Below are 27,792 nucleotides of genomic sequence, written 5' to 3' on the forward strand. Positions count from 1 at the left end.
TTTTCCTTTGAGCATGTGTTCTTGATGTGTCATAAATCTGATCCCTTCTTAAAAATATGTTTTCCTGATGTAGGGAGATCTTGACTCTATGTTGCAGTGGATCTTGCAGCAGCACGTTACAGAGAATGTCCTCAAAAATGGGTTGTGTGCAGAGGCAGCTGTTTTACTGCTAGAAATGGTTAGAGTCATTGTGGACAAGGTAAGACTTGTAGCAAGGAAAGATGTAAGGTGAATGGCATAATGAATTATGTGAGTGTTAGAGGTTCATAGCAGTACTGAGCCTAACTGTGAGCATGGACTTCAAAATGTTTGCATGTACATTTGATGTAGTAGGCTCGTGTTTAAGAATTCTGAACATAGGGTTAGGGTTTTACTCCCAGCATCACCCATTTTGCTCATTCTTTATGATCAGAAAGGTTACATATCTTGTTTGGGTAAATCTTCAGTCTGCAAGCTGGGGGTTAGGTATTTGTGCCTTTTGTGGCTTCCCTGTGGTGATGATGTTTGCTTACCTGCTTAGGAATACCTGTAAAGGAGCAAAGGTGAGCTTTATCTGAGTGTGGAATGCTGCCTTGACCAGATGTATGTTTGTGTTCAGCCCATTGCAGGTGCAGAAGTCTCCTGGGAGATTGTCTATCCAGGGAATGTTATACAATTTCTGTGCTTGATCTATCACAGTTATACTGAAGACCCAGTGTGGCACTGTCCTGACTTCTTGAAAACTTTGGCTGTGGTTGCCTTCCATTCTGGACCACCCAAGGTATGTGAACATGAGGCAGCACAAACCCTTCAGAACTGTGTTGCTGTGAAAAATAAGCTTCAAAGAAGGTTATAAATTAAAATCCCTTTCTTGTTCATCTGTGTTTTACAGGGAGGTAAAACTTCTGAAGGTCTTTTGACTCCTGATGGTCCAGCAATCGCTGAAGGGAAAGGCTGTACTGATTCTTCTCTCCCACGCCTCTCACATCCTGCCAAGAAACAAGTGTGGGATTTCATGCACATCCTCCTGATGGACAGTCTTCTCAACACCCCAGCAAACAAACAAGAACATCCACTTGAGCTGCTTCTTGAGGTTTCTTTTGTAGTCCTCAGTCCTTTTTGCTGCTCTGCTTTGCACTAGGGGTGGAAGGACAGAAGGCAATTAACATGCTAGTGGCTTAGTGAAGGGCTAAGAGTGACGAAGAGATGTGTTCAGTGAGCAATGTCAGCAGCCCAGAACAAGGCTGGATCACAGCTCTTAGCAGGAATAACTTTCTGGCAGATCTGGACAACATACTTAATGGAATTCCAACCTTATCTGTAAGGAAGAGACTTCTTTTCTATTTTGTCTGCATTCGTGTGAACTAAGAGAATGCTACCTCTAGACAACAGCAAATGCATTTTTCAGGAAAAACCTAACATTAAAATAAGGCATGGAAAACTTTCTTTTTCCTTAGTAATGCCTGCGTATCTTTAGAACTACCCCTTGAATTTTGAGACCAAAAGATTTTACATGAAGCATTCCTGTATACGGTTTTTTTTTTCCCCCAATTTCTTTTCAGTACCCAAATAACTCCAAATCATCTGTCTTTCCTCCCTCTTAAAATAGATGAATAAAATCTGTAACAATTGAACCTTGGTTATGAATTCCAACCACTCAGAGCACTGGAAAGATTCAATCAGCAAATTGTCAATAGTCCAGATTCACTGAGGACAAGATTTCTTGGGAACCACCTGTGAGCCTCCATTCTATCCTTGTGCAAAATTTCACTTGTGCTCAGTATGCAGAAGGGTATTGTGCTGGCTCTCTGTTAGAGTGTAGACCTATGTAAGATGTTCTGTTCTGCCAGATAGGGTATGAGGGTCTGCTGCTACATCTGTTGTCTGTTAACTGTCCAGGCATGTACTTCTCGCAGGCTTTCTATGAGAACTACTGTTTTGCCTTTGTTTGCCAGTTCTCTGTGAATATGATGTCAAGGGTAACTTGTCACCTTGCATCAGCTTTCATATGCCCTCACCAAGGTTTAAAGCATGGAAGTGAAATAGAGTTATTGTTCTTTGTGGTGTTTTTCTCCTTAACTTTCTAAAGCAGTGCCTAGGGTATTAAGGGAGATGTTTGACAATGTAAAGCTATCTCAGGTTATGCTGCTTCACTTGGAATCTCTTCTCATTACTGTGAGCAAAACTTTTACCAAACAAGATCTAGTGAAATCAAAGGCCTTTGAATAAAGGCTGAAAATGAATTTCAGAGTCTAACTTTCTGGGTGTTTTTCTGCTGTAGTAATGTGTACATGGTGACTATACAGGCTTCTCCAGAGGATGCCACCAGTGAGCAGAAGAAACATTTTCAGACAAAAGTCTTGCTTTCTGCTATGGATGTCTTCGATGTTACCAGCCAAGGTGAAGGGAAAACAAGACCAAGAGGTGAGTGGTGAGATGCAGATCATTAGTTAGCTGACGTTTGTTATTTAGCTGTAACTATTAGGCAGGCTTGGAAACAATAATAGTAGGATTCTATTCAACAGTCTGGTCTATGTATTTAATTCTGCCACAGACCAGATTGCATAAATTACTGTAGTTTTATAACAATAGACCTAGGGTATTCCTTGAGTGCTTCTGGAAATAGCCATGGTTAACTTAATTGTTGCTGCTCTACTTGCTGAGTCATTGGTGGGACTAGTCCTTCATGGCAGCATTTTAGTGAGATTGATTCTGTCCCTCCCAGTCTAATTAACTTGTTTTTGCTAGACATAGAGTTTTCTTAGACATGTCCCACCTCTGAGTAATTGACATCAATTTGTTAAGTCTCAGCTCTGATAGTCTCAGATCTCATATTTTACATCTCGGCATGTTTTTGGGATGATCACCCTCTTGCATCCTCTCCAGGGAATAGTGATCTTCATAGCTCTTCAGAATCAACTGCATCTGCATCCATGATGAACGTTACTTATGTTGCTCAGAAGCTGATTGAGAAAATGAACAGCAAAATGTTTGCCGCGGACTTCAAGCAAATCCTGCTCTTCATTGCCAAGCAGATTACAAGGGTGAGTCGCATGTAAGACTTTTTCAAACCATTGTCAACATTTTCTGTTTCACATCGTGGTGGTGATGCCACAGTTCTCTAGAAGATGGCTGTAATCTGCTTATTGTTGTTATTCCTGTTTTCTTGCATGAATTCATTGTGGCAGTAAATGATAAGCAGAGTTAGATTGTTAGCTCTTCTCCCTGCGCCACTGTATGTTGCCTGCATGTGTGTTACTGAATGAGAAAAAATTACTCACCCACAATTCAAGAGACTTCCACAGAACTACAGGAAGAGTGAGTTTGTACCTAACCAATGGTCTGGGGGAATATTCCTGAAATAACTTTACAACAACTAAAAGAAGTGAAAGGAATGGATCCTTGGTGATGGGAGTTCTTTGAACAAACCAAGTACACTACTGTTTTTTTATTTTCACAGGTTTTAGAAGCCCCTGTTTCTCAAAAGGATGTTTTCCTCAGTACCATGTACAGCTGTTTAAACAGAGCCATCCTCTACTGCCTGTCCAGACCACAACAGTCTCTTCCAGAACAGTTTAATGTCCTGAATGCTCTCAGTGTTCTACAGGAGCAGTGGGACATTATTTTTGCAACTTACAACTCAAGTAATAATTTCATTATCTGCCTAATGCACTGCCTTTGCCAACTGAATTCTGGCAGGTACAAATGTTTGTCTCAGTATGATGTCTACTTAACTCTGTGCTATCATGTATAGCAGTGGGTACCGAAGGGAGCATCTTGCAGTGGTGCCTGCTTACAGTTGAAATAATATAGCATGTTACAAGTGCCTTAAGTAGGTCAGAACAAAGATCTAGGTGGCCCTGACTCCTACATTGTCTAATTCTAGCCCTTAGAGAAAAATGAGCTCAGGGCAAATGCTAGGTGATGCTTCCCTGCTTGATTCTTTCAATCTCTAGTCTTCTCAATTCATGAACTTCCTGACCATTCTTAGACTGCTTTAGATTTTGTTATGGTCCATTTTACTTGCATGGATTTTAAGAAGGGTTGCGATATTTTATTCTCCGGCTATTGATAGCATTTCTGGATCCATGTACAAGTTGTAACAAACTTCATAAAGCCACCAGATACTTATCAAAATAAGTATTACTGTTTATCTGAAATTCCTGGTGTTCTTGATCTACTGAAATTATCTGACACTCCACATCCTAACAACTATATTTCTTTTTGGCCAGAGTATTCTTAACTGTTATATGTGATACTAGTAACGTGGTGCTAAAGTATGTGGCTTTGTGCTGAATGCTTTTGTAAACAGCAAAAGTAAGCAGATCAGCTCTAGGATATAGCAACACAGTGTTTACTGCATAATGGGAGATAAGTCCAGCAAAGAAATTTAGTGCAAAGAGGCTGCATACAAGGTGCTCAGGAGAGATGCAGAAGAGGTGGATGTGGTTTGGCTACCTCTCAGAACAGTCCTGTGCTTTGGCTAATTGAGGTAAATAGTAGTTACAGCTATACCACGGATTGCAGGGATAAGATTGTGCACATGTAGAACATAATGATCCATAGGATCTTAATGAGTGCTCCGTAACTTGGAAAGCCAGACTGGCTGTCATTTAGTTTCCATTTCCTGTAAATCCTGCAGTGTCATCTGATTGGTGTTGTAAGCCATTGAGCCTGGGAATATTGACCTGCTACATGCATCAGATAGCAGAGGATGAGTGGAAATATCTCTAGCTTTTTTCATTGTTCTTGGTTTGTTGTACATCTCCTTTCCTCACATGCTCTCCTTTCCTTTTGCCATAGCTATCCAGAAGGTTTTGGGGTGGATGCAAAACCAAAACTGGCTTCATATCACCAAATTTTCCTTGCACCCAGTGAAGAAGAGGTGGGCAGCCTGCCTACTCCAGATGATGGTAATTCATTGCACACGCTGACTTCTGCTTACAGAGTAGGAAAGTGCCTGGCCTAGACAGCTATCCAAACAGCTTGTGCACATGCTGCTGAATTCTCTTTAGAGTTTATAGGAGCTGCAAATCACATAGTGGGAAAGGATTTTTTTTTATGCAATATATTTTAATTCTAAATTCATATTCCATGTCCTTGGGAATAATAGATATGTTTGGCAATCTCTTCATCAGATCATTACCACTGTCAGTGCACCGCTACATGCTATTTATAGTTCTGATTCTTTTTTTTCAGGATGCATATAGATTATCTGTTATACATAGGAAGAAGCATGTGGCTCTTCAGAGAAAAAAGTTAAAATATATGGGCACGATTCACTGAGGAGGCTGTCAGTTGAACCTTACTGCAGAGGGATACTCCAAATTGGTCTGATTTGCAAGGAAAGACAGCAGAACAGCTCAGCGCTTCCTTGTACATCTCATGCTGCTATATCAGATTGTTTCATGACTTGGCATGTTTGGATTGTTTCTTTCTACCATTTCTGAGACTTGAGGAATCACATTTAGGTGCTTTAGAACTCCACGTGATAAGATCATCAAACTCCTGTTGTTTTTTGAGAGAGGAACCAGAAAGAATCATTTGTAGCTCCTACTCCACTCAGGCAGCTGAAATGTGTTCTTGTGTATTAGACTAAATAGCCTGGCTTTGAATGTGTGGGTGCAGTGAGTAGAATAAACAACTTTACAGACTCCAGCAGTGTTTTTCCAAATTAGATGTTTTTACTTTGTCTGCTGCTTGACGTGCTACTGATAAATTGATTCTTCATTCATATTGTTGTCTTAGTTCATCAGGAGATTCTGAGAACAATAGAAATCATCTGGAAGCAGCTGATCTCGCAGAGGCGGCAGGCACTGGAGGACATTTACAACATGGATCTTTCTGTAAAAGGAAGTGACAGAGAAAGGGACATAAAGATAACTGAGATCACTCCCTTATGGGAAGAAATGATGGCAAAGGCTTGGCAAAATTTCCTAGGTCTCTACTTTTTTACGTAACACTCACTTTAGCGAGCAAAGGTATTGCAGTAAATACAGCACATAATTTAAAGCTGCTGATTCCTTGGCTGTATCATCTCATTTTCAGTAATTCACTATGACTGTTTTCGATGTTGACCTGCAAGAAAGGCTTTCTTTGACAATTGTATCCCATTTAATTTAACTGTTTAATGGGGAGGCAAGGGGGAGGGGGAAGTATTTGGGTGAAGAAGGTTATCCCAATGACAATTTTCTATGGCAAACCTCAGTAAGACTTTTAAAAAACAGGCTTTCAATGTTCTTGTAAGTAAAAGGTGTTCGCTAGTGTAAGATGATACATTATACATGACCTTCCCAAAAGCTCAACTTCAAGATCTTTTTTCTTTTTTTCTTTTTGGGCTGACAGCATCTGAAAAGAGAGTTCTCCAGAATAAATCAGTACTAGGCCTGTCTCAAAGCAAGCACAGTTCCTGGAGTGAAAGCCTCTCTTCAGCTATGAGATTGATGCCTAGCCGAAATACAAAGGAAATGACATGCAAATCTGAGGTAACATCTGCTTTTTGTCTTTTCTGTCTCTTCTTTTCCTCTGGCATGGTTCTGGAGAATTTGTCTGGATTTGGAAGGCTTCTGGGTATGTCTTTTAAAATGTTCCTTTGGAAATTAGACACCCGTTGCTACTAAAGTTGCTTTCCTAGCATTCAAGACTAAGAAAAGACAATTGAGTAATTTTTTTCTGACTTCCTGGATAGCAGTTGCCAGGAAGCTTTACTTTGGGTTTGCCTTTCAGTGAGTGAGGTGGGAGAAGATCTAGAGCTTAACTTTATAAGCAATGTTGGAACTCTCTGAGGGCAGTCCAGATGTTTTTGCAGTAGTGTTGGGAGCACTCATAGGGACAGGGCAGAGGTATCTACATGACCCTAGTTAGTCATCTAGAGTTTATTAGATCAGTCTTATTAGAACAGCACTGACATACGTGGTAAAATAGCTTTAGACTAACAGATCATCTGCCCATGTATGGAATGATTATATAGCTTACATGGGGTAAGAAAACATAATTTATCCTAGAAACTTTGTTTTTTTGTGTGCATGTGTAGCTATTTTTGCTGGAAAAACTTTATGCATGTCCAATATTTAGAAATTCATGCCTCTGTAGAAAAGGAAGTTCAGAAGTTGTGCCTATAATGCTACCAACTGGATTTTTTAATAGTGCTTCTGGTCATTCACATGCTTTTCATATTCCTTCATGTATCTCCCATTTAGTGACTTAAATCCTGCTTGTCAACGTTATCTGTTAGTTCTGTAGTGCTTTTAAGTAACTGAGGCATAATAATATCTGTAATTTTAAATCTAACTCTGATGTTCGAAAACGTTATAAGCTTTATAAATAATTGAGTTTAAAAAGAAAGACAAAAAAAAGTGAAAGGGAATAATGTATTTTTATGGTGGGAAGAGTAGAAAACAGAATAGCCAGGTGACAAACTAAAGACTGGGAGTCACTGAGATCTCCCTTCATGAGCTACTTATGTTGGCAATATTGATTTTTATTATGAGGAAAAAGTGAAGTGTGAGAATGGTTGATCCAGAAAGGTTTGCCCCACTTATTTGAGTGGGAACCTGGTATTTGTGTTTCTAGGCTATAACTCTAACAATGAATTGGTGGTGCCTACATATAGGTGCATTTTCACTTCATTTATCTGTAGTCCTTTGTATAATGAGTCTTGGTGAATCCTACACTGCTAGCTGTAAAATGGAGTACTATAAGAATTTAAGTTTTACTAAGTGATATCTAAGAAGTTACAGTAGTCAGGGATATATTATTTGTAATGCTGTAATAGTATCGAGCTATGGCCATTAATATGGTCACTGATCTAAAGAACTTACTTAGGCAGCCTTAACATATAAAGTGTTAATGATGTTGCTTTTGACTACTATGTAAAACTTGTCCTTAAGGCGTTGAATTAGAAGAAAGGATCAGGTATTACCATAGCACTGTTCTCTCATTTCTTACCTAATGTTGAAGATTTAAGGTCCAAATCTTAGTTTTTTTGTCAAGAGATGAGGAGAGCTTATATAAAACAAAGGTGGGTCTGGAGTGTACGCAGCATTTCTGTTGCCAACCTCTATGTTCTTTGTTCCATAGTAGAAGTGGTGCAGCTGGACTTGCTTTTCCATCTGTAAGCTTTTCCATTACACATGGAGAGAGAGACATTTCTGTGTTGTTTCTTTTTTGCTAGGTGATTGTCTAGAAAACCAGTTAGTTTTGTGCGTTGTGGCTAGAGTAGCTATAGGGTGGGGAAGCACTGCATTGACAAACTATTCAGAGCTGTTTCAGTGGGTCACCTTAGAATTTGGCATTCTCATCTTAATGCAGTGCAGAAGGTATAAAGGCCTTTTCTTCTGTTGAAGAGACTGCTACAGCACCAGCTAAAGGAGTTTGAATCCTCTAGCTCAAGTTGCAGCAGGCTGAAGCTTTATCTCCAGTGATCACTGCTTCACTTTCAGGTTTATTGATGAGAGGCTATGATACCCAAGTAATGTGCCTGATGATAGTGCCTTGCTGAGCAGCAGTCTTTTTTTCAGTATGCCAGAGCATCCTTCTCATTCCTTAGAATCATGTTGCCGCTTAGAGTGAGCAACTTCTTCTCAGCTACATATGTAGACTGTGATGTCATACTGCAAGAGCATCGACTATTTGCCCTGGGGTCTGTTTAATTATTTTTTAAAATTAATTTTGATTATTACAGCTGATTACACCTCAGTGAGCAATGTAATTGATATTTGTAAATGTATCCCAAGGAACATTTTGTACAACATGCTTTCTGCTGTTGAAGGTTAAAGACTCCGTTATTGGTTTTTCCCTAAATATGCCCACATCATTAGTTCCTCCAGTGAAAAGGTTGCCATCTGGAAAAGGCAGCGCAGAGACATTATTCAGGCACAAGTGCATGAAATTGGTGTTTCTGCATCTTCTGTCTCTCTTCTGCAAGGAAGCGGCTTGTAATTAAAGGAGCTGGGTCTGAAGGAAACATTACTCATCTGATGTTATTCCTTATCATGTCAAGGACTGACAGCTCCGTAGCTCTGATAAATTGTTCCTCTCATTGAGATGCAAAGCTACAGTTCCAAATATTGTCCTCCACTCTCCCTACTTCTCCCTCCAGCCAATATTTGAAAAAGGTTGTTACACTTTGCAGAGACAGAAATTTGAGGGTAAGAAAATATGGTTTTCCATAGTCCTTTTCCTTCATAAGAAAAATAAAATATGGGTTTCTCTGTATCAAAGTAAGCTAGGAGTACCGGTTACCTTTAAAGTAAATGAGATTCCTATCAAATGCAATTTATAAGTTTCTGCAGATTTAATTTAATTGTATTCTGGATTAAGTTTTTTGGACTTGCAGAGTGTCTCTACACTGCTGTACCAGTATAGAAATGACTATCGGTTACAACTAGGGATTGATAGATGGAAATAGTCTCTTACTAATGTCAAAATGTCTGTGATGGAAAATGTGTAAATAATGTCAAAGAACACTTGGAACTCGATTCGGTGTTATATTATGGCTTCTTATCTTAAATGCATCTGTTGAAGGAAAAAGATAATTATTATATAAAGGCTGAAGTTGGAAGATATCCCTGGAGATCATCTTTTTCAAATCTGCTAATCAAACAGCATCACCTAGAGCATATTGGCTAGGACCATGTCCAGCTAGTTTCTAAGCGTTTCCAAGGACTTGAATTGCACGACCATTCTGGGCAACCTCAGTGCTCAGTCACATTCACAATAAGAAAGTATTTCTTGATGTTCAGATGGCACATCCATTTGTTTGTGCCCATTGTCCTGTTACTAGGTGCCACTGAAAGCACTGCTTTTGTTTACAGCCTAGCCTTCAGATATGCATCTGCACTATTAGACATTTTATACATATATAGAATCCCTTGAACCTTCTCTTTTCTAGACAACATAGTCTCAGCTCTCCCTATTTTCCTCATATAAGAGATGCTCAAATCCTTGCTCGTGTTAGTGATTCTTTGCAGGACTCCATCCTGCATCTCCATCTGTTTCTTCTACTGTGGATCCTCCAACTGGACACAGTACTCTAGATGAAATATATTTACTGAGAGCTAAGCGCTGTTGTTCTTAAGTGAGAAAAATACTTGTGAATTCGAGAATGGTGTTGTAGGAAGCCAGACAAAATTTGAAAGCTTTGCACAGTAGAGAGAGGAAAGGGATGTTGATTAGTGAGTTATTATTTGCATTCAATAAGGAGTCAGATTGAAGAACATGAAGCAGTAGTAACATTTGCTATGGATTTAGAACAAACTACTAGACAAAGGCAGGTGCTTCTTTAGCGCTTACAAACCGAATAGGAGGCTTTTAACTTGTTTTGTACAGTGTCAAGGCTGACTGACTTATCTGGAACAAATCACAACTACATCACAGATACAGAATTAGTCCTGCCTGGGTTTTTTTCCCCACCCCCTCTATGAGTCCATCAAGAAAGACTATGAGGCCTTCATTCTCTCTTGGTTGTTAATGTTGTTTCCCAGTTTTGGCTGCTGTACGTGTACTGATTTTTGCATTAGGTACAAAGGAATGTGGAGAAATTACTTGTTAGAAACTAAAATTCTTAGATCATTCACAAGCTATTGGGTCACACATTCGTGTGCAGATATCTGCATTTCAGAGGGTAGTTTTAAACAAAACTTCTCAACCAGAAATGTTTAATGTTGAACTGGAAGGGTGACATGCATCTCCAGACTTTTGCTGGGGCAGAGAATAGTTCGCCCCAGCACATAAAGTGAATATTAACACTCAACGTGCTGCCAGTGACTTTTTTGATATCTGTGGTAAAGAAACATTATCTCAATGTGATGGATATGAACTTGGACTTGGCCACAATCGCTCAAAATGTAAAGCTTAGCATTTTGTTCAGCTGCCTATAGTGGGTCAGTGCTATCCAACACTAGCTGCTTTTTTCCTGTATTGTTACAGCCTCCTTCATTAAATGACTGTAGTAGGAGTATTGAAGAACAGAGAGGGATTGGACAAAATGAACTTATAAATGTATGTGTAACATTTGGGATACAGGGAGGGGCATGCTTAACAGTTCATGGTAGGTGAAATAAAAATTAAAAAATTTCTGAAACATAATCACAATTATTATTTAAACAAATATTTTTTTTTGTCCCAGTCACTCTGTTAGTCTTCTACCAGCTTTTCAAGTTAACCGAGTTAAAACAAGCATACATAATGGTATTTCTTAGAAAAGTGCATTACTTGTGTAACATTTTTGTCTTCATAATAGAAGGATAATTAACATCACTAATTATCTAATTAAGTTCATTAACCATCTACCAACAGTGCACTGTGAAGTTGACATTATGTTCCACTGTCAACAAATGCTTTGATTTCTTAGGAAGTAATTAAAATGTAAATTAGCATGTCATTAAATGCACAGGGGAAGATTGGAATCAAATATTCATTTCAAACTGCTCATAGAACACATTTTTAGTTCAGTGAAAGCAGGCACTTTGCTATTAATGATGTATATTAAACAATTTCCATTATAATATTATTGTCTTGTTTAATAACTGGCTCAAAGCTAAATTACAGTATGCTGCAGCAAGCTGGAAAAGTTTCTTTAACTTTGAACAAAGAATTTTTTATGTCCTTTTAAGCAGTTATCTGATGTACTGTTCATTTATCAATTTCAGATACTTTGAAAATCATAAAGAAATAGCCCAAGAGGTCAGCAGATCAGATAACAGTCGAATGAAAACAAAAAATACAGGGCTATGTAATTTTATGTAATACAAATCATAGACATTTCTGGAATATTTGGAATTTAATTTCCACTATTTAATAGAGAAGTCAGAATATAAAGATAATATTATGGTGTATGTAGATCATTAGGCTGTCTCCCCCACAGTCCTTCCCCCTAAAAAGCCAACAGCAATTGCTACAGGAGATGGCGTGTGACAGCACAATGCACAGTAGGGAATCTATCCTAGTAACATTTTTTTCCTTTCTTGATTTATAGCAGCTACATTCATCTAAAACCTGTAACACAAGATCCAGTACCCTTCCAAAACTTCTTATTGGCAATTATTCCAAGGGAATTTTTCAATGTTTTTTTTACACTGTTTTCCTATGATAGTGAAGTACCAAGTCCCTTAATTTAATTACAAATAATGTGAAAAAAACTTTTTTTTGTTTCCTTCATCTTTTTATTCCTATTTTGATTTTATTTTTCCTTTCAAGCTCATCTGGTTCAAGTTTAAGCTTGGATATGGAATTTCAGGCCAAGGAGTTTAATGCCTAAAGCTGGTAGCATTGAAATCTCATCTTTCAAGAACTGCTGGATGTAGAGTTTTATTTTCACATAACAGAGATTGGGCCAATTGAATTGAATGGTGTGGATGTGGATGAAAAAAGTTTTATTTTGGTACAGAGAAGCCCTAGAAACAGATGCTAGGCACTGAGGCAGTTATTTTTTTCTCTGCTGAATATATGGAAAGAAAAATCATTTTCCATATTTCTTGGTTCAGAGACGTCCATTTTCTTCAGGAGTTTTGATGCAAAGCTTCATAATAATTTCAGGAGAATTATTTGATTCAAATTGCTTTACACAGGGATTTCTAAATCATGTTAATTTTTATTGAAAATCTTTAAAAGGGGAAGAATTATGACCAACTTTACTTTTCCATGAGTTATGAGTTTATATGCAGGGAGCAGTATAAAGTATACGTAGGAATTCAGGTAGTGAGAATATTAAGTTTCTATCAGAGAGCAGGGCTTGGAAAGAGCTGAGAGTATAACTGGGTGGTGGTACATGCAAGTGAAGAACAGAAAATCAGCAGAGGTCCTAGAAATCCCTGCAGGATGATCTTAAATGTTTCTTCTGAATGAGGGCACAGGTTTCCCACCTGTGCCATCACTCCATGTTCTTCTCACCCTTGTTAGCTAAGTTGAAGCTTTGTTGCACTTGTCTGTGCTCCATTTACACTTTGTTGCAGAGAATCATGTGGAATACAGGATTGTTCTGCAGGCACTAAAATCTATAGAATTATCGTATCGCCTTTATTTATGTGCCATTTTATAAAATGGATAATTCTGGAGGCCAGGAGAAAGAGTTTTCTTTGTGTTCTGGACCCTGAGCTAAGCCTATACTAGTGTCATAGTATTGCTGAAGCCTCTCCTTTCAGTGCTCACTATCTCTGCTGTAACAGGAGGGAAACTGTGCTCAAGAGATTTAGGGATAATTCACTCAGTCACAGAAGGTATTCTCAGAGGCAGGAATAAGGAACAGGCCTCTCTTTACATTGTGCTTTTTTGCTATTAGGAAGCAACTTTTAACTGTTCTGACAGGAATTCATATCTTCAGTAGTATCAACTGTTGAAGAGGGATGTGTGTGCACATTTATATACATACTACACGTGGTTGCTATAGAAGTAGGGCAGTTTCTGTGCTGCCAAAGTGTAGCTGATAATACAGTGTAGAAATCTCATCACATGTACCCTGTAGTTTGGGTTTATCCTCTTGAAACTCATCACTCCTGTGTGTGGGTATGTTTATGGTGCACTGAAATACGGAGGTTTTTCTCATTAAGTTTGCTATTCCCCAACCAACTGGTGATGCCAGGAATCCATCCATGATCCTTAAGAGCAGTTGGCAGTGTGTATTAGCCTCCTAGCGGGTTGAGGCACGAGGCTTACATGCCACACTTAACTGCTGGAGCTACAGTCTGTTGAAAAGCTAAATGAATTTTGGCAAAGTAACAATAAAATCCACATGGCAATATCAATTCTGTGATTCAAAAGAGTGCAAACAGTCCTCAGTGTGAAGAGTATGTGCCAAGGACTAGGACAAACTACTCTTTGATCTGCTAAGAAAAACATTATTTGCCTTAGTATAATGTTTGCTACTTGATGTCTAATGAAACAATTTCTCTTTTTAAGTAGTGAACCTACGCACTTCCCAGTGCATGATCTGTTCCTTGAAAAGTAGTTGAGTCACAGGCTGGGTGGCTTGTTTGCTTGGGATATCTGGCCTCTTATTCACCATGTTAGATGTAGAAGTGGTGGTTGACTTGGCCTTCATTGGAAAGCCCCTTTGTCTTCTGTGGCTGAGTCCCAAAGAGCCCGTGAACCCAGGACTTCAGCCAGCTTTAGTAATTCACTATGACACTTGGATGCTTCTTGGTAATGCTCTGGATGCTAACTGGAATCCTCTGCTTCTGAGGCTGATTTATTTTCCGTGATCTAGCAGGAAAATTACAGAAGTATTCAGATTTAGTTGCGTACTTTTGTGAAGGGGGAAGGAGTTCTGGTTAGATTAGTGGAAAAAGAATGAGTATGAGAAATGAAGTGAATACTACAAGATAGCATTTGTATTTTGGAAGAGTTTAGCTTCAAAACTTAATTGTTGCCAATCTAGCTCTGTAGCTATGTAATAGCTTTTCGGGAATTTTCTGTTAAAACAATTATTGGCTTTAAATGATGACTGAAGTAAAACTGAACTTTATAATATCACATTTCTTTGAGTTCTGTGTTATTAAAAATGCATTTCTCTAATTCAAGACAGGATGAATGGTTGAAATATTAAACTTGCAGTAATTTCACGTGTTTTTTGCTTTTCTAATGATGCTAGTTTTCTGTATACTGGCTTTAGCAATCTTTGCCCATAAAGGTTTTAAGCCTGTTTAACTGTCACGTCTAAGGTGTTCAAGCATTTATTACATACCAAATTTATATCTTAATGCTTGGATTTACAGTGACATCTGTGCCTCACATGAGTAGCAGAAAAGTTATGTGTAAAAGAAATTGTGCAATTTTGTTAATATTTTGAGTGTTCTGCAGATGCACAGTCTGATAATATCACTGAATAGATTTTTACCTGAAGATCTCCATTACTTTATTTTTAAGAGGATTGTTGCATACTTTTTTTGTACATGTGTGTTCTGTGATGAAGTACAGCCTGTAATTCACAAAAGAAAGCCTCAAAGCATGGAGCTCCTATGACGTAATATATATATTTTTAAGACTGAATTGTGGCATATATGGAATCTGCATCATGCTTTGTGAGTTTATTATGGAAAGTCTGAATACTGATGGACTGCAGCAGTGGTGTGTGTGTGTGTGTAGGCAGTACACATATGAAAATAATAAAAGAAAGTATAGATATAAAATATTCCAAAGCTCAGTAAAGAATTGTTAATTTGAAGTCACACCTCAATTGTGTTTTTTTTTTTTGTTTTTTTTTTCCCAACCATTTCTTATTGCAAGATGTCCTTCAGTTGTTTTTGTTGAAAGAAATGATAGAAAACATACTCACTGGGCATTTTTAGGATGATAATTTTCTCTGCTCCAGCACTTTTCTCCCTGTTGGTTATACTGTTCCTCAATGCTAATCATTTTTGTTTTTATTTGCATGATGTCTCCATGCTGCAAGAAGAGGAAAAATGGCTTTGGCTTCTAGTTGTTCATTTGGTGGTGGTTGTGTTGTGGATTTTTTTGCCTGTTTTGTTGTGATGGTGGTGGTGTTTTTTAGACAGAGCTTGTAAATTCCATCAACTTTTCAAGCTGTATGTATATCTGGAGAATGTGAGGCAGCAAGATGACCTGATTGTACTTCAATGTAAGTGCCTAGGTCTGCAAAGTAGAGGAGTTGCTATAAGAAGACTTAAAGCATGATATCATCCTAAGCATGGATCAGCATGGCCTTTAGGTCTGATCTTCCTTAGCATACTGGTCATGTTTCCCTCCTTTTCTACATATAAAACACAAGCCTTATTATGTCACACAATACTAACAATTATCAAAGCCAGTGCCTCTCTTTTTGTTCAAACTAAATACTAAACTGTGGCACTGTTACATTAAATCTGCTGTGAAGAGTTGCCATTTTAAGGGGTAGCCACCTATAGCATATGATTTCAGTTGTCTTGGAAATAGAAGCTGCTTATTCATTAGGAGGCTATGGCAAATAATCACTCATCAATTATTGCTATATATTTTAATTGTTTTGAGCAAACACTGAAAGCCTAGTCTATATACTATAGTTTATTGGATATAGTTTAAAGTTTTTCTTTCTTTTCCTAGTAACAGTGATCTCCAATTTTGTTAGCCATTCATTTTTATAACCAGATGGTTTTCTTGCAGGGGTGATCGCTGGGGATGTGTTCATCTGGTTGAAGATGACTAGTTATTGCTAATTTGGAACCCAGAGTGGTTAGTCTTTTCTACTGGCCTCATCTGACAAAGTGTTTCCTTCTTAGAGCCCTATATGTGTTCCAAAGACTAGGGGCTGGGACAACAAAGTCGGTGAGAGTCTTTGGAGTGCGGGCTTTGACCTCAGGGGTGTGATCGATGACCATGACTGAAGTACAAGCTATGTGCAACTTTGAAACAGCTGCCAGTAGGGCTCCAGCTCTGCTTGAATAGCCTGTGGGTATCTGAAATGGTTGCTAATACACGAAGGAATTGTTCATCTACTCTGAATGGCTTTTACCCTATGTCCACGAAAAACTGGGGTCTCTGCTCTCCTCCTGCACTGAGCCTGGCTCAACAGCACAGAAATGCTGTTGCTTAGTAGGTCAGCCTTTATGGGAGTTTTATATGAATTATGGAATACTTTTGTGAGGCCACAACTGTGATTACAGGTTTAATGATGCTTTAAACAAACAAAAATGTAATGACTTTCATTAGTGTAAAACAGGAGCTTCCTGCAGGGAAACACCAATAAATGTGACTTCGCGGCAGGGGTACAGACCTGGCTGGCAGCCAGCAGTAATCGGCACACCACATAGACCTTGTGTGTTAACTTAATTATAGCACAGTGCAAGCAGCAGTCAGACAGTTTGCTGTGAGGAATCACTGCCAGCGTGGCACAGAGTCCATGCATTTAAAAGTTACCCATCTGATCCATGGCTTTAGGTAGTAAGGATATGGAATTTCCACAGCCTGTTTAGACTTGGGCTGTGACTCACAGCAATCTGAATCTTACTGTTGTTAGAAACCCATCTGGAGGGCATGAGAACTTTTGCATGGTACATGAGGCTCTCTAACCTATGAACGGGTTCTGTCAGACATGGCAACCTGTAGTTGTAAAAGGGTAGAATATTTTTCTAGGGAATACACTGTCAAACAGGTAGTTTCTTTGTGTTTTTTTTTTTGTTGTTTTTTTTTTTTGTTTTTTACTTAAGGACAATAAGGTGATGAACTCATCCCAGCACCTACTTGCTGGTAGTCACAGGGCAAGATACTGAATGATGAGAGATATGGATGGATCAACAATCTTTGTTTGTGTAGAGAAGTCTCATGAGTGTAACACTGGAGAGAAGTCTCATGAGTGCAGGACAGTCTATTAAAGCCAAACTCTGAGCTGTTCTTCAGTGGCCTTCATGAGATAAGGTGAAACAAGCTAGCAGCTTACTTAGCAATGGCTTGGTGCTTCAGCTGTATATACAGTCTTTCAGTGTGCTGTGTGTCTCTGATCAGGCAACAGATACCATGACAACAAAAACGTCTTGTTTCAAGTTCTTGGGACCCAGTAAGTTGCTAGGAGAAAGAGAAGGACCAAACTGGCATTTTCAAAGCTTGGAAGATTGTCTTTGAGTGAAGCTTAAAATAGGAATTTGATGAATTATTATGACAGTAAATACCCTAGGTTTTATTTTGCTTCAATTCAGATGATACTAGTTTGGCCTATGATGTATTTCCTTGAGTTTAATTTTTCTCATTCCAGAAGGGAGGCTTAGATAGGAAGCATGGTTTGAAATTCTCTGGTTTGTGTTCTGTATAGGTCTCTGCTGTGAGTGTTGTATCTTGTGATCTAATATTTATAAAGATGTAGGTTTTGATGGAATAGATATGAAGATAATCAAACTCACTTCATTTCTTTTCTGAGTTTAAGAATCCCAACACAGTGGACCACTTAACCTGTATACTTCTGTGAGTTTGTATTATATTCTCTGTTATGTGATTGGAGAGGTAGAGACTTAAAGCAATTGCATATCTTGCAGAAATAGGTAACAATCTATTTGCGAAGTTCAGAGCGTAGCTCAATCTCCTGACAGCAGTGCATCACTCTTGTGCTTGAACAGAGACTTTCAGCTTGAGAAGTTCTTTCAAATAAAATAACAAATGAAATGCATGAATGCTGATACACCTTCACTGTTCTGTGTGCATTCTGGAAAGGAAAGTGGCCAGGAAATTCTGTCAGACAACTTTGGAACGTGTATTTCGAGAAGTACCTGGGTGGTGATGGAGTTTCAGGGCTGTGTAGTGAAGCAGACAGTTACTGTGAGTGCCTCTTTGCACTGGCACAGTTCTACTATCTTCCAGTTGTAGAGCTAACTCAGATTTCTGTGTCACATTCCCAGTAAGTAATGTATTTATAGTGAAAATCTTGTTGCCGAGTAGACTCGCGCTCCTAAATATCAAAAATATTTTTAGGAACAGTTGGTTTCCTGTCTGCAGAAAGATGACGTGGCTCATTCCTTTGTCTGCACTTTTTGCTTATACAGCAAGGAGCAGACATATAATTAGAAATCTTGGATCACAGGATCACAGAATTGTAGGGGTTGGAAGGGACCTCTAGAGATCATCGAGACCAACCCCCCTGCCAAAGCAGGTTCCCTACACCAGGTTGCACAGGAAGGCGTCCAGGCGAGACTTGAATATCTCCAGAGAAGGAGACTCCACAACCTCCCTGGGATCGCTACCTCACTTGGAATCTCAACAACAGATAATTGTCTTTTGTATTATTTGGAGTACTGTTTCAGCTCCAAAAGAAGAAACCTTACAATTTCATTTAATGTTTTCGTTCTTCTGGAGTAATTCCACTAATGATCCTTGTTAAGATCATGGATGCGTTCACCTTCCTGGAGTAAGTGTGCAGCTTGCTCATAGATATTTGCCTTGTCTCTTTACTGTCTGTAGAGCTGTCAAGCTCACAAACACAGGCCATAGTCCCTAATTATTCTTGTAAAAGATATAGTAAGTAATGCCTACTTCTGCCTCTCACAGTTGATCTGCAGCACCTCATATTGGCATAATGTGTTCTGATGTTTTTTTCCTAGGGATTTGTGTCCTGTATGGAACGGTACCGAAGAACTGGGCAGGAGCTGTATGCCTCTTTGTACAGGAATCATGTACAGGTAAACATAGCAATATTTTTCATGTTCCTCCTCACCTTCTCTCCAGGAATACGTATTTAGATTTATGCCAGGATTATTGGGAGCACAATATACTTCTGGGACTGTCAGACTTTGCCTTCACTGAGCATAGTTGTTGGTGTTACACATGAACATTGGCCAGAAAAGAAATTGAGTGAATAAGTCCTGTGATGGCTGCCTTCCTGGCTCAGTGCTTTTAAGCTGTCAATCTAATGAAACAGCTATTCTTAATGAGACTGAAGTTTGCTGCATTCTCTTGTATTTGTTGCTATATCTGACTAGCAGCATTTCTTACAGTACTTTTTCAGTGATCAACTGGTTCTGAATGTGCTGGGTCTGCAGCAGTCTACAGTGATCCCATTCAGCAGATTGGTCCCTCTGAATTTGTGGGGTGCTGTCACTGAATGGGGGGAAGGAAGCACATACGATGACACAAAGTGGTTCTGTCCTACAGGTGCTGCAGTGTGGTTACAGCAAAGCAGCTAAGGACTGGATGATACTTGAGGAGCAACTCTTCAACAGACAGGGCCCATGGGGAGTTGCCTCACAGTCCTTAAATCCACGATGGATTCTTGATTGTTACGAAGGGCCTTCACGAATGAGGAGGAGGATTCGGCAGGCAAGCAACCAAGCGACAATGATGCGAATGAAGAGTGAGGTAGAAAGCTTTTACAGGAAGTGCACAAATCCTGTAGCAATTGCTGATGAATTTATATTCTCCTCTTTCCTCTGATTCTTATCAGCTGATTTACCAATTTGCTCTCCTGTGCATATGGAATCCAATGAGTCGTCTTTTTTTCAGGAGACAGTAACAACAATTACAGTGTATTTAGCAGCCACAGAATGATTTTCCATTTTTCTGATGTGAAATATCCCCAGATAAGTGAGACTATAACCCAGGACATTTTTTTTGGTTGCAATATCCCAAAAGTATAATATTTTGGAATGTATCCAGCAGAGTCTTATGCATACTAAGGCTGCTAAAATTGGTGGATGATTAAAAAAAAAGAGCTAAAATGGTTTGAACTAAGCATTGAACTGTATATGTGGGGCATTTAGTACTGTCTGTCTCCATAGTGTCTAAGTGCCAAATTCTATCAATCAGAAGATGAAGCAATTAAAATGTCAAGAGGTTCCTATCTTCAAGGCATCTTCAGTTCTTATGAGAAGTTCTAATTCTGACAGTCTTCTGTAGGCTGGACTGCATCATTTTATGCTATAAAAGGCCTCGTGGAGGGTCATCTTTAAACAGGCAATAGATTTTCCTTAATTGTTGACATTTACTCTTGCGTCTAATTCTTCCCTTAGGTTCTTTAAAATGCATTTATTTGAATTTCCAAGGCATTTAGTTGCAACATGGTTCTAAATCTGTGTTTTGCTCTGCAGCAAGGCTTTGAGTTATGTTTACCTGATAGCATATTCCAGTGTTGTAATATCTTGTCTCTTTTCAGGTTCTCCTAGAAAACAGAAATGAAACAACCTCTACTGCTGAAGTGGATTCAGGTAACCACTTAAGGCTAAATTACATTGTGGTAGTGGGTAGCCACAAAGAGAGATGGAGGATGGAGTTCTGAGTTAGAATTTAGTCTTGGGAAAAATAGTATTCTGGGCTAAAAAGCCAAATATTTTTTTTTTTTGGCAGTATATAAACATTTCATTTCTTTTTTATGTTGCCACCAGAAAGGTCTGAAAGCAGAAAATGCTAAATAAAAATGAACGCTTTTTTGCTTTCCTGTGCATCTGAAAAGTTCCCAATGGTTTAACCTCAGAAGGAAAGGTGTATAGCTGTTCCCCTGATTTTGTAGATACTTCAGTTCTACTTCTAAAATAGTCTTAAAAACAGGTGATAAATGGCTTAGGGAAGTGGTAAAGGAAATGTGACTTTCCAAAGATGTGGACAGAACGATGGAGAAATTGCCAAAAAAAAAATTAGCTTCTGAAATTGTTTTTCAGTGTTCAAAATAGAACCAGATTTTTCAAAATATGATGGTTGTCAACATATTTCATTTTTCCAAGCCAGGTTTTCTGTTACATGAGAGCTTAAAATAATAAAAAAAGGACAGACTTGTGAAATACAGTACAGAAGTTGATAATTTTTTAGGGGTGGGGGAAATTGAGAAAGAACTGTGTTCAGGAATGTCAGCTCAGTCTTAAGATTGTGGATTTCAGCCATTACTATGTCTGCTCCAAGTCAAGCTTCTTGTGTACGCTGTTGAGTATAAGGGAATATCATATAATTTTTGAATCTTGCTGTTGTTGAATTTTCTTATTGTTGAATAATGTTTGAATCTTCAGTAATTACAGGGATTTCCTGAATCATGATGAATATGGACCTGATTTTAGTTGAAATATGTATCATACTTCAGCAGGCACACACTTGACTTTTTTTGTTTTCTTTTGGCAGATAAATAATGCAATTTCCCAAGGTAGAACAGATTGGGCAAATGTCTAAATTGCCAATGATTGTGCTGTCATCCAGCTGCCACTAAAACTGGAATCTCTTTCTTACTGATATAGGAGAGCTGATGTTAAATGGAGCAGAAAAGGAGGGGGATGAGAAAGGATTGGACTGCAACCAGCTAACATTCTTCCCTGCTCTACATGAAAGTTTCCATTCAGAAGACTTCTTGGAATTGTGTGTGGAGAGACAAATTATACTGCAGGAGTTTGCAGAGAATGAAAAGGTAGTAAAGATGAGCTAGAAAATTTGAGTTGGTATTACAGAGGATGAATTGGATGTGAAGGCCTACCTGTTACTTTCAGTTTTTGGTACAGGTGAATTCAGTCTACATAGAGTAAACATCAGTATATGTTGATTTAGAGCACTTGCAATTTCCCAGCCACTGTACAAAACTCATACAAACCTATTCTTGAAGAGCTTTTAACACTAATTCTGTCAAAGAAACAAAGATTTCAGGAATGTGACAAAGGTATTCTGGTACCTAGGAGAAAATAGTATTTGAATTTGCCTGAGATGTGGTAAACTCTGCAAACCTGAGATTTCTGTCTCACTTCCCTATCTTTACTCAAGCCCAGAGCAATGTCTGGATCCAATTTATCATTCCTGTAAAGATATGCCAGTTTTGTATAGATGCTAGTTCAGTAATGTTTATAATCGCTTTCTGCTCAATACTAGTAAATGTTTTCTTTGTCCCTTCACACACCTTTTTCTTCTATACCTTTCCCTGAATACTGGACAGACTCTACCCCCTGAGGCCATAGAGACCTGGCAACCTGCCCTCCACTTTTGGCATAGTCTCCACAATGGTGTCTTCAGGCCAAATCCTTGATGTTGGATATATACTGCTCAAAGCTATTTTCCCCAGAACTGTGAGAAATTTTGTCACAAAATTCTGACTTTATTCTCTCATCTTCTACTGTGTACCTCTTACTTCCAGTGGCAAATTGGCTCAGAAGCTAGCATCCCATAGTGGGAGCTAGGGGTTAGACTCAATCACTTAAACTCAGCTGTTACAGTGCTGTGGGATGCTTGCACCTAGATACAGAAATAGTTATTTTATTTTTGTCTCAATATCACAGCTGAATTTTTGTGGCATTCTGCCAGGGGTTATATTGGTGCTCTCCAGTGTGATGGCTTCCTTATGTTATTAGATCTGTTGGTACATTGTCTGTCTATACAACATAATTCATTCTCCTGCTCCTCTTCCCTGCCCCCACATACCTCTCCGCAACAGGAGGAGACAGGCATGAAAATGTGAAGCATGTTTTCCGTGTGCTGATCTCATTTTGTGCCTTTAGGCTGTCTGTCTCTTCTCCATGTAACTCCACAGGAAGCTGTCAGAAATGCTAGGCATGTTTTTTCCAGCAGCAGTCACTGTGTTGCTGAGCTGACAGAAGTATTAAAAAAAGCAGTGGGGGGTGACATTAACTGTCCTGCGCTCACTTAGTGCACTGCAGTCCTGCCTTGTAAATGGCTGCCTCGTGAGCTGTTTGCACTTTAACCAGGCAACTGGAACCATCTTACCTACTGCACTGCACAGAGTGCACATCGTGATGCCTTGGAAGCTGCTGGATTAATTTCTGCAGCACAGGGATAGCTCTAATCTGGATATTGGTCGTTGTTTTATATTGTTGTGCAGTGATATTTGTTGCTTTTTCTGTATTGCCATTAAACAGACAACTGTACATATTCAGATGTGAGGTGGCTTTTTGCAAAAATCAGCAGATCCAATGCTGTTGATATTGTTGGCTCAGTTTATCAGCAAGTCAGGAACATATGGGTGCAGGTGGGGTGTTATACTAATGTCAACTAGTCACTTGTTTAGACAAATAGATTGACTGCTCCCTTATATCATGTTTGATCAGCAACAAATCAATGTGAAGTTCAGTCTTTAGACAAGTCCTTTTTTATTTTTTTTTGACTTAAAAAAAACAACGCATTAAAGTGACCATAGAGGAACACACTTCTCAGATTTCAAAGTCAAGCACTCTGATTTAGAAAATTCCAGAAATCAAATACCAGGTCTGTGCAACTGCAGCCTTTAATGACATAATCACTAGTCTGTTGTTAGACTCCCTTCTGCTCTGCCAATACATAGGATTTGAAGGTATATACAAATATGTACCTTGGAAGTAGTTTTAGTTGTATTGACTGTAAGTTTTGCCTTTTCCAACCAGATACCTTGTAACACACATTGTTGCACTTTCAGTGTTCTACAGTTAGTGAGAACTCCTATAGCCTCTGGGCATTTTCCTTTCACAGTGGTAACTTATCACTAGAATTTCCAGTTGTAAGGCTGTGTGCAGTTCTTTTCCTGTCTCTTTACATACTCTGCACCAGTTTCCCCAAGATCCTATCACTTTTCAAGTGATCTGTTAGTGCCAGATCCAAAAGCCAAAAACCGTATGTGTGGTGCTGGTGAAACTAGAGATGGAGAGTGCCATTGTATTTGGCTCTGTGGTGGTACAAAAAGAAACAAGTAATTGGTAAGAAGACTTGTACATGTCTGTAGCTTGCCCCTCCTTGAGTCTAGGCTCATAGAATGGAGGTTCAGGGCAGTTGTCAGCAGATAAAAGCAGAGTGGCAGGCAGGGCACTGAAATATTTTGATGTTTCACCTCCTTTCTTACAAATAGCCCTAGTAGGGACCACTTGTTAAAGCTAGGCCAAAGGACAGCTCTTGGTGGGCTTAGGAGAACTGTACCATAGCAGTGTCTGTATACAGGTGAAGATTGCTTTGTGTGTGTCTTTAGTATACAGAGACTGTATATGTCATGGGCATGGTGGGAGAGGTAATATGTGATGTGGGTGATGACGTGATGCTATGGAGTTGTTTAAGAGAAATGCTGATAGGAATCTGTTCTGACTATCAGTTTGCCTACCAAAAAAATGGGGCCACTCCTCTATAAATAACCCTGGTCTACCAGCAGAGACAGGGAGCCTGGATTCCTGTATCTGTAGCCTGAGTCCCCAGCTGCTAGATTACCTCCCTGATCTTTACAAGCCTGAAGCAATCCTTCCAGGTTGTTAATGTGCAGTTAGCATGTAATAGATGAAGAAAGTGTGAAAGGCTTGGGAAATTATTTTGGCGTAGAAACTCTGACTCTTTTTTTGAGAAAAATAAAGCTCTGTTTGCCAGCAAGTCATTGGAGACTAAGAAATCCAAGCAGCTGGAGTAATGAATCTGAAGTTAACAAGAGGGCATGGCCTAGCAGAAATCTGGGCACAATGCCTTTCCTTAAAGGAGGGGCTGGGGAGAGCACAGAAGATGCCAAGGACAATAATAGAAATGACTAGTATAAATCAGAGAGGGGATGAAATCCATGGCTACAAGGAGCTTATTAAAGAACAGGTTCAGCTGAAGGAGTGAGCAGCTGTAAGGTTCAGCATCTGGAGCAGACAGAAGTGTGCAGCAACTCTGCATCCACATAGTGGAGCCAGTGATCTTAGGAGGATTGCACTAACTTCACAGCATGTAGAACACCAAGGCAGTTTGTTTTTGTAGGAGCACTGTTACAGTTCAGCGCAGTTCAAAGATGCTTTGTTAGTTTGAAAGAACTCTGCATGCACTGATGTGCGGTATGAATTGGTTCTTGGAATCGAGGCTGGAGAGTGGGAAGCCAGGTGTTTGAAAAAGTAATTCTCCTTTTCTGTGCCTCAGCCTCTTTTCTTTCTTCCCTGCTGTATGTGCAGAAGCTCTAATTGCTGCCTTGCTGCTGAAATTAGTGCTGAAAATTCAAAAGTGTTTTCATGTGTGATATGTATTCTATGTTCAGATAGGACTGCCCGTAGAAGGACATGTTCAGATGGTTACTCCTCTGACTTGCCTCCTCTAGGGTTCTGCTGTAGTTGAGTGGCTTCTGGGGACGCCCTCTTGCATCCCCACCCCAGCTCAGCCAGCAGCTGTGCTGCTAGGTGCAAAGGACAGTGTCTGATTTGTACTATGTAAAAAAAAATATATATTTATAAATAAATAAAAACCCAAAAAAACAAACAGAGCGCATTTTCAGCCAGTTCTCTGCTTTCCTGACTTTACTGCTTCATCATGACACTTTGTACTCTTCGAATACCTCCCACCTCCTTTCATATGTGCTTCTGTGTTTTTTTTTGTTTGCTTTGAAAAATGCCTTTCAGTTGTAAGCCCATAGCTGCTCTAAGGATCTCTGCAGAGCTCCTAACAAACTGCAGAGCCCTGACTGCTCCCTCCAGTTAGCACAGCCCATTCCATAACACAGTCACTTTCTGTAGAGTGATGGAACAGGGTATGGTTTTGACAAGCTTTGCTGTGTTTATTTCTGGGAGTCATGAGGAAGGGCATGAACTCAAGTGAACTGGTGTAAGGGAAAATTAAAGGACTCAAATTAGTTTTTGGCAGCATTTTCTGTTTGAGAGGAGCCTGGAGTGAGACAGAGATGTCTGAGTGTGCAAGAGGTATGAGCACAATCCTATTAGTGCTGGCTTCCAGATGCTATCATCAGCTAAAGGATGCCAACTTCTTTTGCTGGCGATGGGCTGGGACAGATGGCAGCTTTCAGCACAGAAAGCAAGGACAAAGAGAAGCTACAGTGCCCATGGCCATGTACAGGCATGAACCTTCTTCCTCCATCTCCTTCCTCCCAAATACCTAATATTCTTTTTCCTGCAGTATTTGGGAAATCGTTAAAAACCTGACACATGTTTAAGAAACATCTCCTGTGCGTGGGATTTTTGCTCCAACAGATGTTGGGAGGGAAAGAAGAGAGGTGGATAGAAGCTACCTGGAAAAGTGTTGTGTTGTGGATCTTCCAAAGCAAAGTTGTGGCCACAAGGCTTGCAACTATCTTTCTGGTGTATACAATAGTTTAATTCAATTCCAAGTAGAAGGAATTTGAGCTGATGTTTGTAACAGTGGAGATGTGATCAGACTTCAGCCTGGAACCATTGCCACAAAAGACAAGCTGATTTAGTTTCCTTTGGTCATTGAGCTGCTGAGGAGAATGAAACAACCTGTCATGTACTCTTAAACTGTGATTAATGAGCTGCATGTGTGTCTGTTGCAAAGTAAAATGAGTCTTCAACAACAAGCAACTTAACAAACATTGCAGGAAAGATCTTGTGAGTGGTGTTGAGAGCTGGACGTATATAGCTGTCACCAGGAAAGCTTGCATCTGTTTACCTAGCAAAAGTTGTGAAAGCAATGTATTCTGTTTCATATATTCCTAGTCATTTTAAACTCTGTGGCTCTAAATAACATTGATCTGACTTTACTGACAGATCTGTTATAGCTGATGCACCCTGATACACAACAGAGCAGACAAAAATAGTATACACATACAGTTTTCATCTCCAAGCAAGTGATTAGAGATGGTTGTGTTTATAGAGGAATGCAAGATGTGGCATTAAAGAGAAAGAAGGAGCTTCAGGATGTTATTAAGCCACTGATTGCTGAGAAGATATATGAAGAGGAAGAAATATTCAATATCTAGCTTGTTTCTTATAGTCTATCCATAAGCTTCTGTTACTAATACTCAGGGCAGTTTAGATGGATCTCTTAACTGACTCAAGTATCCATTCTTTTGTCCATATGCTATAAAACTGCTGTGCTCCAGAATTTCTGTGACATGGGTAAACATGTTCCTTTGATAGGGTTCTATGACTTAAATTTCCTTTCTATAAGGGCAATACTAACCTAACACTGCTAGGTTCTGTAGGAGTAGATGGTTAACTTCCTTGTGTTTTTGTAAGCCCTTTAAAGACTGATTGCATCTTCAGGCATGTAATTCCTTTGGAAATCTGACTCCTGAACTACAGAACAGGTGTGGTTTTATTGCTGTTTGTTCAACTGCAACTGGATTATAAACTGCAACTGGATATCAACAGCTCTTCTGAAAAACAGGAAAAAGGGAGAGTCCACCCCCCTTCCCTCAACCTTCTCAAAAAACATGCCTTAGCTTTAATTCCTTTGTTCATATGAATGAATAGAGCAATCAAGAGATGCAGAGCTTTAGGCAATACCTTAGAAGGTAATCATTCAATTATTTTATGTCAGCTTTGCGTCATTGATTAATGATTCTAGTAGCTGATGAACTAGATTCTATTCTGTTTTGACAGAAAAGTAAAGTATTTTTATGTAATTTCTGGTAATTTCAGACTGTCTGCTGTTTTGATACTAGGCTTGTAGGTACAAGTCTGTCCTGGTGGGGGTGTTCTGTAGTACACCTCTTTGTCAGATCTATATTATTCAACTGGAATAAAAACGAGC

General features: G+C 39.2%; 1 protein-coding gene across 1 annotated transcript in view; it reads left to right on the top strand.

Moving 5' to 3' along the window:
- The window catches only part of WDFY4 (WDFY family member 4), a 125,887-nt gene that overhangs the window by 50,554 nt on the left and 47,541 nt on the right, over positions 1-27,792 (top strand). The window contains 13 exon segments of the mRNA XM_031554435.1: positions 74-199; positions 599-760; positions 872-1,072; positions 2,286-2,403; positions 2,866-3,023; positions 3,440-3,678; positions 4,783-4,892; positions 5,728-5,919; positions 6,325-6,464; positions 18,996-19,073; positions 19,546-19,749; positions 20,543-20,594; positions 21,609-21,775. Of these exon segments, the coding sequence (XP_031410295.1) occupies positions 74-199; positions 599-760; positions 872-1,072; positions 2,286-2,403; positions 2,866-3,023; positions 3,440-3,678; positions 4,783-4,892; positions 5,728-5,919; positions 6,325-6,464; positions 18,996-19,073; positions 19,546-19,749; positions 20,543-20,594; positions 21,609-21,775 (1,947 nt within the window).

The sequence above is a fragment of the Meleagris gallopavo genome, chromosome 8 (assembly GCF_000146605.3).
Source record: "Meleagris gallopavo isolate NT-WF06-2002-E0010 breed Aviagen turkey brand Nicholas breeding stock chromosome 8, Turkey_5.1, whole genome shotgun sequence".
In the NCBI taxonomy this organism is placed as follows: domain Eukaryota; kingdom Metazoa; phylum Chordata; class Aves; order Galliformes; family Phasianidae; genus Meleagris; species Meleagris gallopavo.